The sequence below is a fragment of the Ananas comosus genome, unplaced genomic scaffold (assembly GCF_001540865.1).
Source record: "Ananas comosus cultivar F153 unplaced genomic scaffold, ASM154086v1, whole genome shotgun sequence".
Classification (NCBI taxonomy): Eukaryota; Viridiplantae; Streptophyta; class Magnoliopsida; order Poales; family Bromeliaceae; genus Ananas; species Ananas comosus.
Window position 1 is genome coordinate 6,015 of NW_017891079.1, and position 16,580 is coordinate 22,594.

At 34.6% G+C, this 16,580-nt stretch overlaps 2 protein-coding genes across 2 annotated transcripts; both read right to left on the reverse strand.

Moving 5' to 3' along the window:
• Positions 1-440: 440 nt before the first annotated feature.
• Positions 441-3,374, reverse strand: LOC109704620 (probable pectate lyase 5; the record flags this gene model as incomplete). The annotated part of the gene is given in 3 exon segments (XM_020225382.1): positions 441-646; positions 1,621-2,506; positions 2,756-3,374. Coding segments are annotated over 3 exon segments (1,244 nt in total), but the record flags the coding sequence as incomplete, so codon positions are not given.
• An 8,883-nt stretch (positions 3,375-12,257) lies between these two features.
• On the reverse strand, positions 12,258-15,355 carry LOC109704619 (inosine triphosphate pyrophosphatase-like; the record flags this gene model as incomplete). The annotated part of the gene is made up of 6 exons (XM_020225381.1): positions 12,258-12,623; positions 12,723-12,799; positions 14,710-14,822; positions 14,916-14,947; positions 15,095-15,168; positions 15,242-15,355. Coding segments are annotated over 6 exons (546 nt in total), but the record flags the coding sequence as incomplete, so codon positions are not given.
• Positions 15,356-16,580: the final 1,225 nt, after the last annotated feature.

The following is a 16,580-nucleotide window of genomic DNA, read 5'->3' on the forward strand; positions in this document are numbered from 1 at the left end:
ATTTTTTAGACCTAATTATCATTTAAAATGTTATAATCGAATTAAAATATTTAGTCTTGTTATATTTTATATACAGAACTATTTTAAATCCTAAAGTGTTACACATCTGATCTAAATAAATACTAACCCACCTACACATTCACACCATTCACGCCTAGTGGGACCCGTAAATGGATTAATTGGATAAAACGGAAAAAAAAAGAGGGGAAAAAAAAAAAAAAAAGAGTAACGGTGTAAACAGAGAATCCAAGAATGGAGTAAGCTTGTTAAGTCAATCTATATTTTGTACGTGTGTGCAGAATTTTTCTAATCACGAACTAATCTGACCACGAAATTAGACAAATCGTGCATATACATCCTACTATTAAAGAGATGATAGAATAAAAAAAATTCTGCGCATAGAATTGTAGAGAGAATGTGCAATAGGCAGAGAGACGCACCTAGGGGAGCCGAGGACGCCGGCGTTTTGGGTGAGCTGGTCGATGAGGGCGGCGGACTTGGGGTCGAGGCTGGACGCCTTGGCGTAGATGGCCTCCAGGCCCTCGCCGGACGGCACGAAGAAGGCGCCGTTCACCATCATGTCCCCCTCCGTCCTCCAGTTCCACCCGGTCCACGCGCTCTCCTCCGTGTCCACCCTCTTCGTCACCTGCGCAATCCGTATCAACATATCGTCAAAACCTATATAAGATTGGAAAAAATCAATAATATTTGTTGTGAAATTCATTAAATTTGTTTGATTTGACAATTGTGTAGTTGAATTTACAAAAAAAATAACAAAGAATCTTTTATCCAATGGATAAAGAAGTTTGAGAATAAACTGCTCATCTTTGTCTCTCGTTTTCTGTCTGTGATTTTGAAACAGCTTCTCTGCACTCCATTTATTACCGATACAAAAGGTCAAACCATTGCAGCGAGAAGAAAAATAAAATAAATTAAATTAAAATAAATCATAAATTTTGAGAATTTTACTTTTAAATACAATAAAAGTAATCTACACTTATATAGTGTTTTTAACCTTTTTAATCCTTGGATCAACTGTTTAACTATTTTTAGTCCTTATATTAATATTATTCTCCTTTAAGGAGACCACTAAACTCTCGGAAGACTACTAAATTCTAGAGAGACTACTGTTATTTCAACTCTATAACTTTTAATTCAGAGACTAAAAAATTGAAACCACCGGTTCCATTATACTTGCATAGTAGCACATTAGCTAAACACAATTATTCGCATCAGCAACAAAATCTGTTGGATCCTAGATAATGCTATATATAAAATATAATAGAACTAAAATTCTTAATCCGTCTATAGTATTTTAAATAATAATTAGTTTTAAAAGATTAAAAAAATTAAACATAATTAGAGGAAGGTAGTACTAGAATGGATGACGCTGGAAAGTTAGGCCGTGACTAAACCAATAGGAAAAAACACAAACACTCGATTACATACATAGAAAAACCCCACACAAAAAAGACCTAAGCAAAAAACAATAAATAAACGCCCCCACACCAAAAAAAAAAAAAAACCACCAAAACAGAGTAGTATTATGAAAGAAAAGCAGAGAAAAAAACAGAGTAAAAGAGAGATAGAAGAAGAGAGAAAGAGAGGAGGAGTGACCACCTCTTTGGCGTTGGGGTCGGCGGGGGCGATGTAGCGGTTGCCCTGGCTATTGATGGTGGGGTTGGCGCTGCCTCCGATGGCGTACATCTCCCAGCGCGTGTAGTCGTTGTTGACGATGTGGAAGTACCCGCGGCGGCACCGCGGCATCCGCTGCACCAGCTGCTCGCCGAAGTGGTTGAAGGCGATGGTCACCTGCATCCCCGAATCCGGCAGGTACTCGTCGTTGTGCCCCAGCAGCATCACCTCGTTGTGCCGCGCGAAGTAGCAATTCGACACCGTGATCGCCGTCGACCCCATGATCGCGTCCACCAGCCCGTCCGCGCAGTTCGACAGCGAGCAGTGGTCGACCCAGACGTTCGCGGCGCTGTACAGCGAGATGCCGTCGCCGTCGGAGCGCGTGCGCCAGCCGTAGTGCGTCGGCGAGGAGCGCACGTTGGCGTCGCCCGCGGGGACGCAGTCGTGGACGTGGATGTTGTGAATGATTACGTGGGAGACGTACTGGAGGGTGATGCAGGCGCCGCCGGCGACGTGGACGTCGGCGCCGCGGCCGTCGAGGGTCTTGAAGCTGTTGACGAGGAGCTCCTCGTTGAGGTGGATGGTCATGTCGGCGGCGAAGACGATCCAGAGGGGGCCCTCCTGGATGGCGGCGTGGCGGAGGGTGCCGGGGGTGGGGTTGACGGGGTCGAGGTCGGAGGAGTCGGTGACGACGTAGAGCGGGCCGCCCTTCCCGCCGAGGGCGCCGCGCCCGAACCCGATGCCGCAGTCCGCCAGCCGCTGCCGGTCCGACTGCCAGTCCACGCCCGAGCACCGCCAGCAGTCGTCGATCGGGTTGCCCGTGAAGCACGACGCCTCCGCCAGCGCCCGCCGCCGCGACCGCTCCAGCTGCCTGCCGCCCCAATGCAGGCAGCAATATAATAAGAGAGAGAGAGTGTTAAAAATTTCTTATTTTTTTAATTAAAATAATTTTCGTTTATATTTTTTTTTTAAAAAAAATTATAAATGAACTAGAATTCGAACTCGGGACCTCGGATACTGATTATCAAATCTTTTGCTACTTGCGCTAGGGACTACAGATTATTGCTAAAAAAGATGATAGTACAGTAGTAGCATTGGTTCGAAAAGTAGATTTGCACACCTTTGGAAGTCGCGGACGACGGATTCGGGGTCGGAGACGGGGCGGAGGAGGAGGGAGGAATTGGGGAGAGGGGAGGAGGAGGAGGAGGAGAGGGGGAGGGAGAGGAGGACAATGTGGGTGAAGAGGAGGAGGAGAAGAGGAGGGTGAGGCATTGTGGTGGTAATTAATAGGGGATTTGTGGGGGGATGGTGAAATTGGGGGGGGAGGGTTTGGGGATTTATATAATGAGAAACATGGAGGGGTTTTAGAATAATGGAGTTACTTTACTTACTACTAAGGGAGGGAGAAGAAGTAGAGGAGGAGGAAAAAGGAGTTTTTTTTCCCTTTTTTTCTTTTTCTTTTTGAAGGATTTGTTTGGGGTTGAGATTTGAAAAATGGAGATCCAAGAAGAAGAAGAAGAAGAAGAAGAAGAAGAAGAAGAAGAGGAGGAGGGTTTGAGGAGGGAGAGACTGGGGAAGGCTAGAGAGAGAAAGAGAGAGAGAGAGGGAATCAAATCACATCTCTCTCTCTCTCTCTACCTCTCTCTCTAATTCCTTTCTTGTTAAATGATCCAATGGGCTTGTTTCACCCAGGAGAGGATAAAAATATATTTTATATATATATAAAAAGAAAAACAAAGGAGTTGATCAAGTTATTGTTGTTGTTGTTCTAGGGAGGTTATTTTACTTAGGGAAAATTTCAAAATCCCGCCATTTGGTTCCGCACTTGTCGATTCTGTGCGTTTAAAATATATCAATTTGTTTTTTTTCTTAATATTTTGTTAAATTATATACAAAAAATTTCAGATACCCATCTAGATTTATCGAATATTTACTTTAGTACCCTTTAATTTTAATTTTGTCATTGATTTAAGAAAAAAAATAATAAATTTGATATTAAAAAGAGAAAAACGAAACCATAGGGAGGCAAATTGATACACTTTAAACCACACGGTACTAAAGTGAGAAAGTGCGAAACCATGAGCCATGAGGGGGGTTTTTGAAGATATCCCTTTTACTTATTATTCTCTCTCTTGGTACACAACAAAGAGATCATGCCTAGAGCAAGTGACAAAGGACTTGGTAGTTGGTACCCGAGACTCAAGTTCGAATCCTAGTTTATTCACATTTTCAGCTAAGTTTATAAACAAAGAGACCATGTTTATAATATAGGATTTGGGAGTTTTTATTAGGAAGGATTGTGTTGTTTTGTTTCCTTATTTATGTTACGCAACATATGGAGATGCTGTGATATGTTTATTGAGTTTTCAAAAAAAAAAAGGTTCAAATACAAAGTGTTTTTTTGTAAATATTTATTTTTTTACTTTCCATTTCTATTTTTTAGAAATTTATATTTTATCTTATTAAAATTTTAAATTGATATATTTAGTTATCTTTCGTCATGATTCTGTCACTATTTAATTTATTTCTTATAATTTATACAAAAAATACAGTTAAAAATAATAAATATATATTAAAATTATTTTTTAAATAAGGATAATTTGGTTATTTCGACTTCTCCATTAATATAGTGTAAATCTCCGGAAATATTTTTAAAAATTTAAAAAGAACAAAATGTAGAATTTTGAAAGTTGAAAAAAAAATAAGAAAAAAAGGTGTGTACGTGGTGGTTTTCGCATTTTAGACAAAAAAAAATATATTTTTTGATTTTTGATTGTTGCATATATGGAGGTGAATGATATTTTCATTATATATGGAAGTGAATGATATTTTCATTTCATAATGGTGGAGCATAAATTTTCTTGGTAAAATAAAAAAACCACACGTACGCCTCTAAATTAATACTGTAAAGAGAATATTATATATACAATAAAAATACTGCCACGAAATAATATTATCCCTATATATATTATTGATGAGTTAGTATTACAATATAAAGAAGTTTAATTAGTTGATCCATGTAATTTAAATTAATTATATTATTTTATAGTATATGAACAATTTAAAAATGCAACTTTTTAATATTCTGCGGTGATGATTTACTAAAATTATTTTAAAATTTTGGAAATTAATCATAACATGCGATCAAATAAAATCTACAAGAAATCCTACATAGCATAAGATCTTCCTAAGGGCGTGTTTGATTCGCTTTTTTTTCACCATAGAATTAGAATCGAAATGGGTGAATCCGTTTGTGAGTGTTTGGTATACGGAAATCCCATTCCGATTTCGATTCTTGAGCGGAATGGGAATTCCCCAATCACCCTTTTTTTCAATCCGGCCTAAGAAGCCGGATTAAAAGTTTAATCAGGACAAAATAGATATTTATTTGGATTAAATTTATTTTTTCAACTTTTTAAATTAAAATATGAGTTTAAATTTAGAAATTAAATTTTTTATTTTTTATTTTAATTTGAACTTGAATTAAAAATTAAAATTTAATCAAGTATTTCGAATCTAACTTATGAATTTGAATTTATATAAAGTTTTATTCAAATTTTATTTAAAACTTAAATAAATTCATGGATTCAAATTAAAATTTAAATTATAATTTTAAGTTTGAATTTGAATAAATCGAAATTTAGTTTTATATTTTGAATTATCCACTCAACTTCAAAGTTTAATTTTTTTAAAAAAAAATAGATTTAAAATTTTGACATCATTTCAAAATTTTGATGTAAAATTTTAATTTTTAAATTTTAATTTGAATTTAAATTAATATATTTTAAAGATAAAGTTAATATATTAATCTGATTACGTTTTTTATATTTAACTGGACCAAACACCGACAATGAGAATAATTTATTCTGATTCCGATTCAGGTGATGAACCAAACAGAATTAAGTAATGAGTCATTCTGATTTCGATTCCAGCTTATTTCGATTCCGATTCTGATTCCGATTCCGACTTCGAATCAAACACGCCCTAAAAGTTAATTGCCAATATATTCACAATAAATTCACCAAAAAATAATAATTTAATCAAAATTGCTATAAATTGCTCGCCATCTCAAATTTTGACGAAATTATTAAATCCCTCAGTTTCAAGAGAAAGCTATTTATTATTTCCTTAAAATAGATTCGATTTTATACATCATACGAACTAATTACAAACCTTTCATTTTATTTCAATTTGAAAATATTCGTCAAATCACATAGTTTGATCCTAGTCTCTCTAAATTCTCAATTAAATTTAAAATGGATTAGATTATGGGCCGTAATAGGCCGGGTTACTGTGGGCCTCAATGGATCCCATTAGTAAACTCTAATGGAAAAGTGAATATCTGAGTAAATTTTTTGAAATACAAGGGTATTTTGGTCATCTAGGAGCAAATAAGATATTTTTGAAATTTTAAAGAGTATATTAGAATTGTAGTATAGTTGGAGATGCAGTAGTTACAATTACATTTATATCATTCAGTTTAATGTAGTAATATACATTGTTGTAATCGTAAATTATTTGTATGGTTATATATAGTTGAGATATACCGTTATCATTTTATATATATATATATATATATATATATATATATTGTAGTGAGATTACCTTTGATACAATTTTTTTTTTCTATTTAAAAAATAATTAGAAAAGCAAGGTTATTTTTTGTTTAAAGTTATTTTTCTCAAGCTATTGTCCTTGAAACTACGGCCAATTTTGGCGTGGTTTTGATTAGTGCATTAGGGCCTCCTTGTATAGTTCAAATTGCAATTCAAATCGATCAAACCAAACACTCAATTTGGATTTGTATATAATTATAACTACGGTGCAATTACAATTACATACAATTATTTAGTTACTCAGTTCATTTCTTAAAAAATGAACAAAAGAAGTAGCATACTATTATTCTCTCAAATATACACATACACAATGGTGGCTCATGATGGGTCCCCTATTGTTGCATGATTTAAGAGCGAAAAATATACGTAGTAGTATCAAACGATTTGTGTTATTGATAATGTCATTTCATTGCCCCGAAGTTTGAACCTTATAGTCTATTGTTGGTAGTTCAAAAATTGGTTGATACGATCTATGCCAACCAAAATAATTTTCTTTTCAACAAGAGACGTTGATCTTATAAACATAAAAGCACGTGATACGTAGGTAATTGGCAGCTGGTCTATTTCGTATCAGATTGATACGCTGCAAAATATCTCTTACGTTTAACCTAGAATTGTACAACTTATAGGTTGAATTTTCAAATATACTTATTCTTGTGTGGAATAATCGGGTGAATTATCCTTTTTTCAATACATTGAAAACGAGTACGGTCTCCACCGTTAGTTGAGGTTCAGATTGGGAGAACGAGTCCGGAATAAACCTTTACGCTATTGTTTTTGTGTTAGTAAAAGCATGAAATCTCCTAAGCTTCTTTGAATTTTTTTCAAACCTCGTAAAGTGAAAGATGCAATATTTCACCACTGATCTTGGTGACACCACGGTGATATAAAGGTATGAATTTGCTGCTCCGTAAAGAAAAAATTTCTCTTATTCACCAAATACAGTTTAGTTGATTCTCGCTCAGGTTAAACANATTCATATAAACTTTTAAGTTGGATATTCAACATGTTAAGATCCAATTTGCATTCTCTATAAAACGTCGCATAGTTAGACTATGCTTTATCTGTAAAAAAAGTTATCCTATAAGGTATTTGGGAGAGGATTAAAAAATAAAAAACATCTATTTTTTAAAGTATAGTTAAATTACACCCTAAAAAATAAAGTAATAATCAACTTCAACGTAACGAAAAAATTTTTACCATTCTCAAGCCATACCTGACCTTTTGTTCGTTATCTTCGTTTATTATGAGAAGAAAAGTAAATGATTTTGCTCAATGTATCTATCAATTTTCCAGTAATAAAAATATTGTAACTTACAAAATATAATAGGATTAAAATATATGATCTGGTCGACGGTTAATGGATGCATAGTGCACGAAAATACAAATATTCTAGTTGCAGAGAACAACTTTTCTTTTAATAAAACCAACCGTATCTAGCATAGTTGGTTAAAAACTTGATGGTTGTTATCTGATATTCCAAGTTTGAAGCCCCGTTACTTTACATTTCGAGTTGATTTTATTTCTAAAAATATGAAGATTCTTCTAATAGAGGATAATTGCAAGATTCGAAGTGAAGTACTTTGAAAAGTTTAGGAGGCAAAAATGTCAAAATTAGAAGTTCAGGGGGTAAATTAAGTGAACTTCAGAGAAGTTAAAAGGATTAGTTGTGCAATTCATGTAATCAGCTTACACTAATATAAAATTCATGAAACAAAAAAAATTTGGTGGTTGCATTTTCCAACATGATGTTGCTTTATTCAATATTCATCATATAATTGACACGAATCTCAGAGCTATTTCAACCACACATAAGATTGTCTCAAGTTGGGGATGACTTGTTGGATCATGAGAAGCTTGAACTGTTAAAAATATACAACCAATTTATTTAAAGTGTATAGACACTATGCCCATGAGTCTCGATTGTGACTTGGTTCAACCAGTCTCACCCCACTTCGAATATGACTTGGTCCAACCTGCCTTCCGCCACAGGGTAGTATGCTGACACATTTAAATGAACAATCCCCCCGGTAGCATCTGCACAAATTTGCAACATGTGGGAACCCATGACCTCTGACTCTGATACTATTTGTCGGATCGTTGGCGCTAACCATTAATCATAAAAGCTCGAGCTATTAAAAATGCATAACCAATTCACTTAAAATGTACAGATAGAGTGCCCACGGGTCTTAATTGTGACTTGGCTCAACTAGCCTCACCCTATATCAAATATGACTCGGCCCAATCCGGCCTCACGCTATTTCGAACGTGACTCGATAGGCCCTACCTAGCCTCTTGCGCACAAGGTAGGATGCTAGTCCATTTAAGTCAACAATTACTCTCGCCACCCTCTGGCTTTGATACTACGTACCGGATCGTTGGCTCTAACCATTAATTCTAAAAGCTCGAGCTATTAGAAATATGCAATTAATATACTTAAAGCAAACAAACACAGCGCCCACAGTTCTCGATTGTGACTCGGCTCAATCTGGCCTCACGCCATTTCAAACGTGACTCGGCCCAATCTTGCCTTCTACCATAAGATAGGATGCTGATCCATTTAAGACAACACGACTGACTGACCGGACCAAAATTTTCTTTTAATTGGTTTTGGGCTCTTATCTTCTGTCCTAATTAAAACATCTATCCATCTTACTTACCCTGATTCATTTGAACAGGTTAAAGAAGCTTCTCTTGAAACTACTGCTCAAATACACAGTGAAAAGCTCAAAAACACCTCTTTTTTAAAAAAAAAATAGAAAAAAGCACTTTTTCCAGGAGCATGTGTGTTGCTGTAATTATCCTCAAATCTGGATTACTAAGCTAGGAAGGCATTCTTCTTACCCATCACTCTCAACATTTTTTATTATTCTTTTTTTAATCCCTTTTGATTAATAAAGGAAGCTTATCTCTACCATGAAAAATGGCGGCGCCTACGTGCATCAGTTCTTTTCTTTTTACTCTATAGATCCATAAAAGCATCCCTTATTAAAAAAAAAATTAAAAAAAAAGTTATTAAATTTTGAGGCGCATGACATTTTGATTCTCAAACTTTCTTAGTCGTAAATTTTTGCTTAATTTTTTTAATTGTTTCAGTCAAGTTTTATAGTCAAATTAACGTGATTGACTAGTTATGTATTGTTGATATTGTAGTAATAAGATAATATTATGGTTGATAATATGAAAATAATTACTATCATATCTACGAAGCATAAATAACCGGTCAATTAAATTGACGGTGGCACTTAATTGCAAAAATCTATAAATTTTTTGAGCTAGAATTGTAACAGACAAAGAGTTGAACATCAAAGTATCACCCATTTTATAGTTCGAGGATCAAAAGTATAATTAACCAAAAAAAAAAGAAAAAAAAGAGTATCTAGATCGATTAACCAAAGACTATTTTGTAACGGATTCTATAATTCTGTAGTGTAAAAAAAATATATATATAATAGTTAAATTAACCATAATAATCATTCGATTTAATAAAATCACCAATACAATTGATAGAAATAACATAAATCAAAGGAATTAAAGGGTGAAAGGGAAAAAAAAGAAAAAAAAAAAAAGAGGAAAGAAGAAATATCTACATGTTCTTGTGCTTTTCTTGGTGTCCAAAAATGCTCTCCACACCCCCCAACTTTTCTTCATCTTATCTCTCTAAATTAGAGACCTTTTATCTATATATTATCCATAGGCGTTTTTTTACTGTGCAAGTATTCTAAATTCTCCAAGTGGATGAATAAGATTCATGTCACATTTATGTGGATACCATGTCATCTTCTATGTGTGTGACACAACATCCACTTAGATGATCTATGCAAAGGGAGACTATGAGTTAGGCCTACAATGTGGCCAATGATATTAGTCAAAAAGATCAAAAAGGAGCAAAAAGAGAGGTTGGGGGAATTAAGAAAGGTAAAGATCCCAATGAAGAGAAAGAAAGAGACAAAAAATAATAATAATAATAATAAGAAAAATGCAATATGTACTTTTCTTGCTTATTTAATTTTTCTCAGATGTGGGCACGTTTGGGATCATGCATGTTTTTTTTTTTGTGTGTTAGTTTAAGAAGTTAAGAGGGCAAAAAGCTAGTAGTTAGGTGTTGGAAATGTTATAAAAAATATATATAGTTTTTTTGGCTAAATTACAAAAAAATTTCTTATAAATACCCAACTTTTCACATTTCTGTTCTAATTTTTAAAAACCAACATTTTACCACTTTAACATTTCAAGTTGTTACCGACCGTCCCTAGAGCAAGTGGCAAAGGGCTCGGTGGTTGGTACCCGAGACCCAAGTTCGAATCCTAGTTGATTCACATTTCTAGCTAAGTTTATTTCTAAATGAAATAGACGAAGCGGGTAGCGTGCTACCTGTCTCTCAAAAAAAAAAAAAAAATTCAAGTTGTTGTATTTAACCTCCCTTCGTCGGAGTTTCATCACTACTCCGTCAATTTCTTATAATTTATAACTAAAATGCCCTTTAAAATTATAGAAATATATTAAAAATTATTTTTTTATAAAAGAAGTAAAGGTAATTTGGTCATTTTGCTTTCTCCATTAACGCCGTACCCCTTAAAAATATTTCTAAAATTTTAAGGGGGCAAAATATCGGTTTTCAATAGTCGGGGTGAAAATATAATTTTTATGGGAAGATTTTCTATAATTTAGTCCTTTTTTTTTGTTAGATTAGTAAAACGTTATAGTTTAAGATGTATTTGTTCTCGTACTAGTGGATTTAGTATCTATAAATACTGCTCTTATGAACTGCTAATGCATTGGCTTTTGAATATGTCACGCACAGAAAGATTTTGTATAAAATGTTAACATATTATATTCTTACATAAGCTATATTAGAAGTCGAGTATGCGAAATCTATGAGTGAAGGTTTGAACTTATTTCTTTTCCAGAAAAAATAGGAGGTTGAATTCAATATGCTCAATTTCAGTGGAAAAATAGTGACCGCATTCAATAAATCTTTATATGCCACAGTATTAGCATTTTTTTTAATTATTATTATTAACATTAATGCTCTAAACTCTGCCACACATGGAAAAGGGTGGCCTTTGATCTGCATATCTAATAGAAATATTTGTACAGACCTTCAATAGCAAGGCAAGGATAACTTTCTTAGTTTTCCTTTTTTTTTGGTAAAAACATATGCAACTAACCTGAAATTTAGGTCATTTGAAAATATCTAATCTTTAAAAATTTTGATTTTCTTACCCAACATTTCATTTTATTTGGTTTTAATTGTTTATTACTTCTGAAAAGCTATTGCATGCACTCGGTGCGTTCGTACATTCATACACCACATCTTTACTGATCATTCATTTTATTTAATTATTCGCTCTCTACTATCAATGATTAGTTTTTTTTTCTTGAGTTAAGAATTGAGCAATTGAATTAACAAAATGAGGTGCATCTAATAAAAAATTGTGATATGGTACAAATCCAACTATTTGAGTAGTCAGACAGTAAAATCAAAATTTTTAAAAAGTTGGATAGTCATTTTCAAAAATTTTAGATAAGCCTTTTCTGCTTTTGCTGTTAGAACATTTTTCACTCCAATGTCAGACAAAAACAGCACACTCAAATATTTATTAAATCTCTTTTGTTCTTGAGATTGGAATTTACCATAACCCCAACAAGATAATTCTCACATAAATGATTCAACAAGTCCTCAAACATCCAGCAATAATCTTAATTTTGTGTTGATTCAGGTGTGGGCTGATTAGAAGAACTGTCCAAGAACTTCTGGGCTGCAAAATGGTCTTGGGCTTGGTTCTAAAATACAACAAATTGCCACATTTTACTGCAGCAACTTCATCTGTCAGGGAGACTGAAACAAATTTCAGCATAGATTTCACTGCACTCTCCAATTTAGAAAACTCAAACAAGACAAGGTATAAGTTTTAAGTGTGGATGTTGATTATCAGGCTTTTATCTGCACAATTTTTCTCTTTTTCCGGCTACTTTTATTTGGATGAAATGAAATACCACAGAACCAAGAAACCCACATGAACAATTTTTATTATGCAGTAATGGCTCAAAGCGAATGCAACGGGTGTCCAAACAATGTAATAACACTCTGATAATAATCTCATAATTACTTGTTATCAGAAAGATCAAAACAATTACAGTTTCCTAACTAGCATATCAATTCGCAAATGTATAAGTGTAATGCCTGATCAATGAGCTAAACAAGTTGCCGATATTCTATCGCATTCGTATCCTCAACTAAGTAAAGAAAAATCTGATACATATATCTGAAAGACATAGTCAGCAGTCGCAAAGTGCGCTTTCACCATCGCGAGGGCTTTCGAGCGGTGGGAGATCTTATTCTTCTCTTCCTTTGGCATCTCAGCATAGCTGCATAAGGTGCACGAATATAAGCGCAAGTAGAAAAACTATCTGGGATGCTGTACAGTATTTAAATGAAATTCAATACAAGATAAGAGAAACTCTTACGTTTGCTCGTATCCATCCGGTTCAAAAATTGGATCCCAGCCAAAATCGGCAGGGCCTCTGGGAGGTACAATTTTGCCCTACAATAAGAATCACAATTTGAAAATACAACCATTAAAATGGCGCAACAGATTTGTAATGTCAAAATTTATCTAGATATGAGGATTTTGCGAGACGACACTAGGGTGTGAGTGAAAGTTGTTTTTAACCACAACACGAAAGGTAAATAGCACGTTTCATCCTCAAAATATGAGGCGGGTCACACTTTCGTCCTCAAAACTTTTAAGTTGTTATAATTTCTGGCTCAAACTTTCAGAATTGTTGCTATTAAGTCCCACAATCCAATTTAGCTGACTAAATGTTGATGTAAAAGTAATGTAGCATCTTAATTATTAGAACATCATCGATTACAATACTGTTACATCATTTCTACGTTAGCAACTTGATTGCAACAATTCTGAAAGTTCGATCGAAAAATTACAACAAATTAAAATTTGAGGACCAAAGCGTCACCCACCTCAATAGTTTGAGGATGAAACGTGCTATTTACCCTACATGAAATATAAAAAGTTGTTGGCTGTTTTGTTTCAGATAATGCGGCTAGTTCTTTTGTATGGTGGTTGAGAAGTAGGAAGAGGGAAATACAAGGTTTTTGCATAGGTTATTTATTTATTTCTTAATTATCTTTGGCTCAAATGCAGAGACCACTCCAGATCAAGGATTAAAGTGCCCATCGGCACCGGCCGTATCCATCGTGTCGTATCGTGCTAGCAAAATAGCGGTACGATATAGCCCCCGTGCCGATGGCACAACTCAAAACCTTCTATTCTTAAAATTAGTAAGTAATTTTCTCAATAAAGTACAAAAAATTTGATAAAAATATATAATAAATAATTGGCATATTTTGCTACTAAAGAAAATAAATATTTCATGCCATTACGTGTCGGCACACATATATTTTTTGTGACCGACACGTATAGGCACGGCCCGGCAAGTTTCCGGTATGACACCGTGCCACGGCACTTAAATCCTTGCTCCAGATATTTTCACAATTATCACTTTGGCCCCATGACAATCACAAATCTACATTTACCATCCATAATCAGTGTGTCATTAGTGTGCCTTGTAAAAACAGATAATTGCAGCTTTTAGAAAGCCATTATGCCTTTTCAATGGCTACGACAAATGAACGGCTAAACGTTGCTATCGCTTTCTTCTTCTCCCTAAATTCAGTCATCCTTTTGCTCGAAGACTTCCAAGCTCTACACTAGGATAATATTCTACTGACAAACTCACTATTCAATACTTGGTAAAGTTGTAGATTAATAAACTACATAAACGTTCAGAAAACTAATAAGTAGATTATCAAATGTTAGGGGCCGAAGTGGCAATCAAGAAAGTGCCGTAGGGGTTTCTCTGCATTTCAGCCCTCTTTTTTCGGTTTATTAATCTTCTCCCCTCTTCCGTTGTTTTACAACACAGAGACAGTTCTCGAGGTGTATCGAGAGTATTTCTTATATCATCTTAACAAGACCTTTAGAAAATATTAACATCAAAAGGGAAGGGAAAAACACAAAGCAGAAATTGCATGCTAAACAACTAAGTATAGCTTTTAATTCCAACAGTATTTTCAACAGTAGATAAGTGGAAAAGAAAATTATAGCATCTGATTCACACTCTATGCGTATAAACGTCTGCAAACTGGTATGAAGCACATTCTGCTAAATTAGGTGACAGATTATTATATCAGACACAGTAGCAGCATTTAGGAATACTATATTTTATTTAAAAAGCAATGGCTAAAAACATAGCAGCATAGCAGTTCCGCAAATAGCATCACCTTAAAATCTCAATATCAACATAGAGGCTACCAATGAGAGTGAAAAACGGATATCTTTTTCAAAAAAAAATTCAGCAATACAAGAAAAGTAGCATGGATGCCCGTAATCATGCTAGAGAAAAAAACTGTTACAAGAATAAAGTACATTACCTCTGTTTTCCCCACAAACGTAATCGGTTCACTGGTCGGTCCAAGAGCAAGAGAAAATATGCACATAGCATAAGCTGATTTGTCTTCATAAGCCTTCAATATATTGTTCAAACCTGTAGAGACAGGTAAAAGAAAAGGCTAACGTTTAGTAGCATTCCTTTTAGAGCTTGTCTAGCAAATAACGAAGATGATGAAGAAACAAAAACCTTCATGCCCGATCTTCTGAAGAAACCACTTTCTGGCGTCCAAGAGTTCACAATCGTCCAAACAAAGAAATAAGTGGACTATCAGAACTTTGTATTAAAACAACAGTAAATGTATAAATAAAAGTCGGAAAAAAGCATACGACGAAGAGAAAGAAAATTAAAGGACAAAAACAACTTACATGTAAGGGCCTGGGAGACCCTTAAGAGCATTAAAACATAGACAAGTGTCCTCCACGAGTACCGGCCCGTTAACCTTCGAACAAAATAAGTGTGAAATAAAGCATAAAACCATGTCAGATTTCGAGCCTTTTATTAGAATTCAGTACCTGAGTCGCAGCTAAGCGAGCCTTTTCTTTCGATATTTCTTCCGGTTCCCCTTGCAATTCTGGCACTGGCAATTTCACAATTTTATTAATTATTCCGCAAAAAATAAGCAAACCTCACTTGCCACTATCTATACGATAATCCTAGGATTCTTCTGTAACACAAGTAGGGAACGTTTAGTTGCACGTAGTTGCAACTGCACAAATCCAAATCCGACATCTGGTTCGATGTGTTTGAATCCAACTGCAGTAGTTGGGGAGACTTAACTTTTACTTTTAAAACAAAAAATATTTTTCTTTTTCATGTTGAAGGTAATTTCGCCACCATATGTACAGAGTGATAAAATTTTACAAAAGCAATGCATGTAACCAAGAATTTTAGTATTGTGGCATGGGGTCGTGCCGGAAACTTGCCAACACGGTGCGTGCCAGGCCGTATCGATGTGTGCCGGTCACAAAAAATATAGCTGTCCGACACATAATGGCATGAAATATTTATTTTCTTTAGCAACAAAATATTCTAACTATTTATTACATGTCTTTATCAAATCTTTTGAACTTTATTGAGAAAATTACTTACTAATTTAAAGAATAGAGAGTTTTGAGCTGTGCCATCGGCACGGGGGCTGCATCGTGCTAATATCTTGTTGGCACGATAAATATGGCCCGTGCCGATGGGCACTTAAATCCTTGCATGCAACCAAACAAATTATTTGTAATTATAATACTTTCTACTGCATCCATCCAAACGAGATATATGTAGTTATAACTGTTGCATCTCCAACTGCACGCATCTCCAACTACACTATATTTCAAATTACATCAATCCAAACAGTCCCTTGGTATTCCATTCATCATCATCATTAGCCAATGTGGGATTATTTGCGGCCGTATTTACATTCATCCGGCAAAATTACCTTAAAATATGTTTAAGGATGACATACTTCAAGTATTTGATCAAGGCAGAAAAGCCAACACGGCATTTGATAAGCGTAAGTCAAACTATCAATGTTTGTGATTCTTGCTCACTACTTATAATAATTAAAACGAAGAAAAAAAAAAAGGAGAAAAAAAATGAAAAAAAAATATATATATATATATATAGAGTAGGACTTGTGTGCTATTAGGAGCACGGAACCTTCCGTGCTCCTAAGCCGTTTTCGATGATGGGATTTTCGAATCGACGATCGACTCCGTTAGACTTGATCTAGCGTATTTGAATTATCTAAAAAATAATTTTTGCAGTTTTTTGATATTATTTACCTAGTGATCGAAAGAATTCAAAATCAACGGTTGAAAATAAAAATCTCACAAAAAGTTACGATGTAACACTAAAATTTTC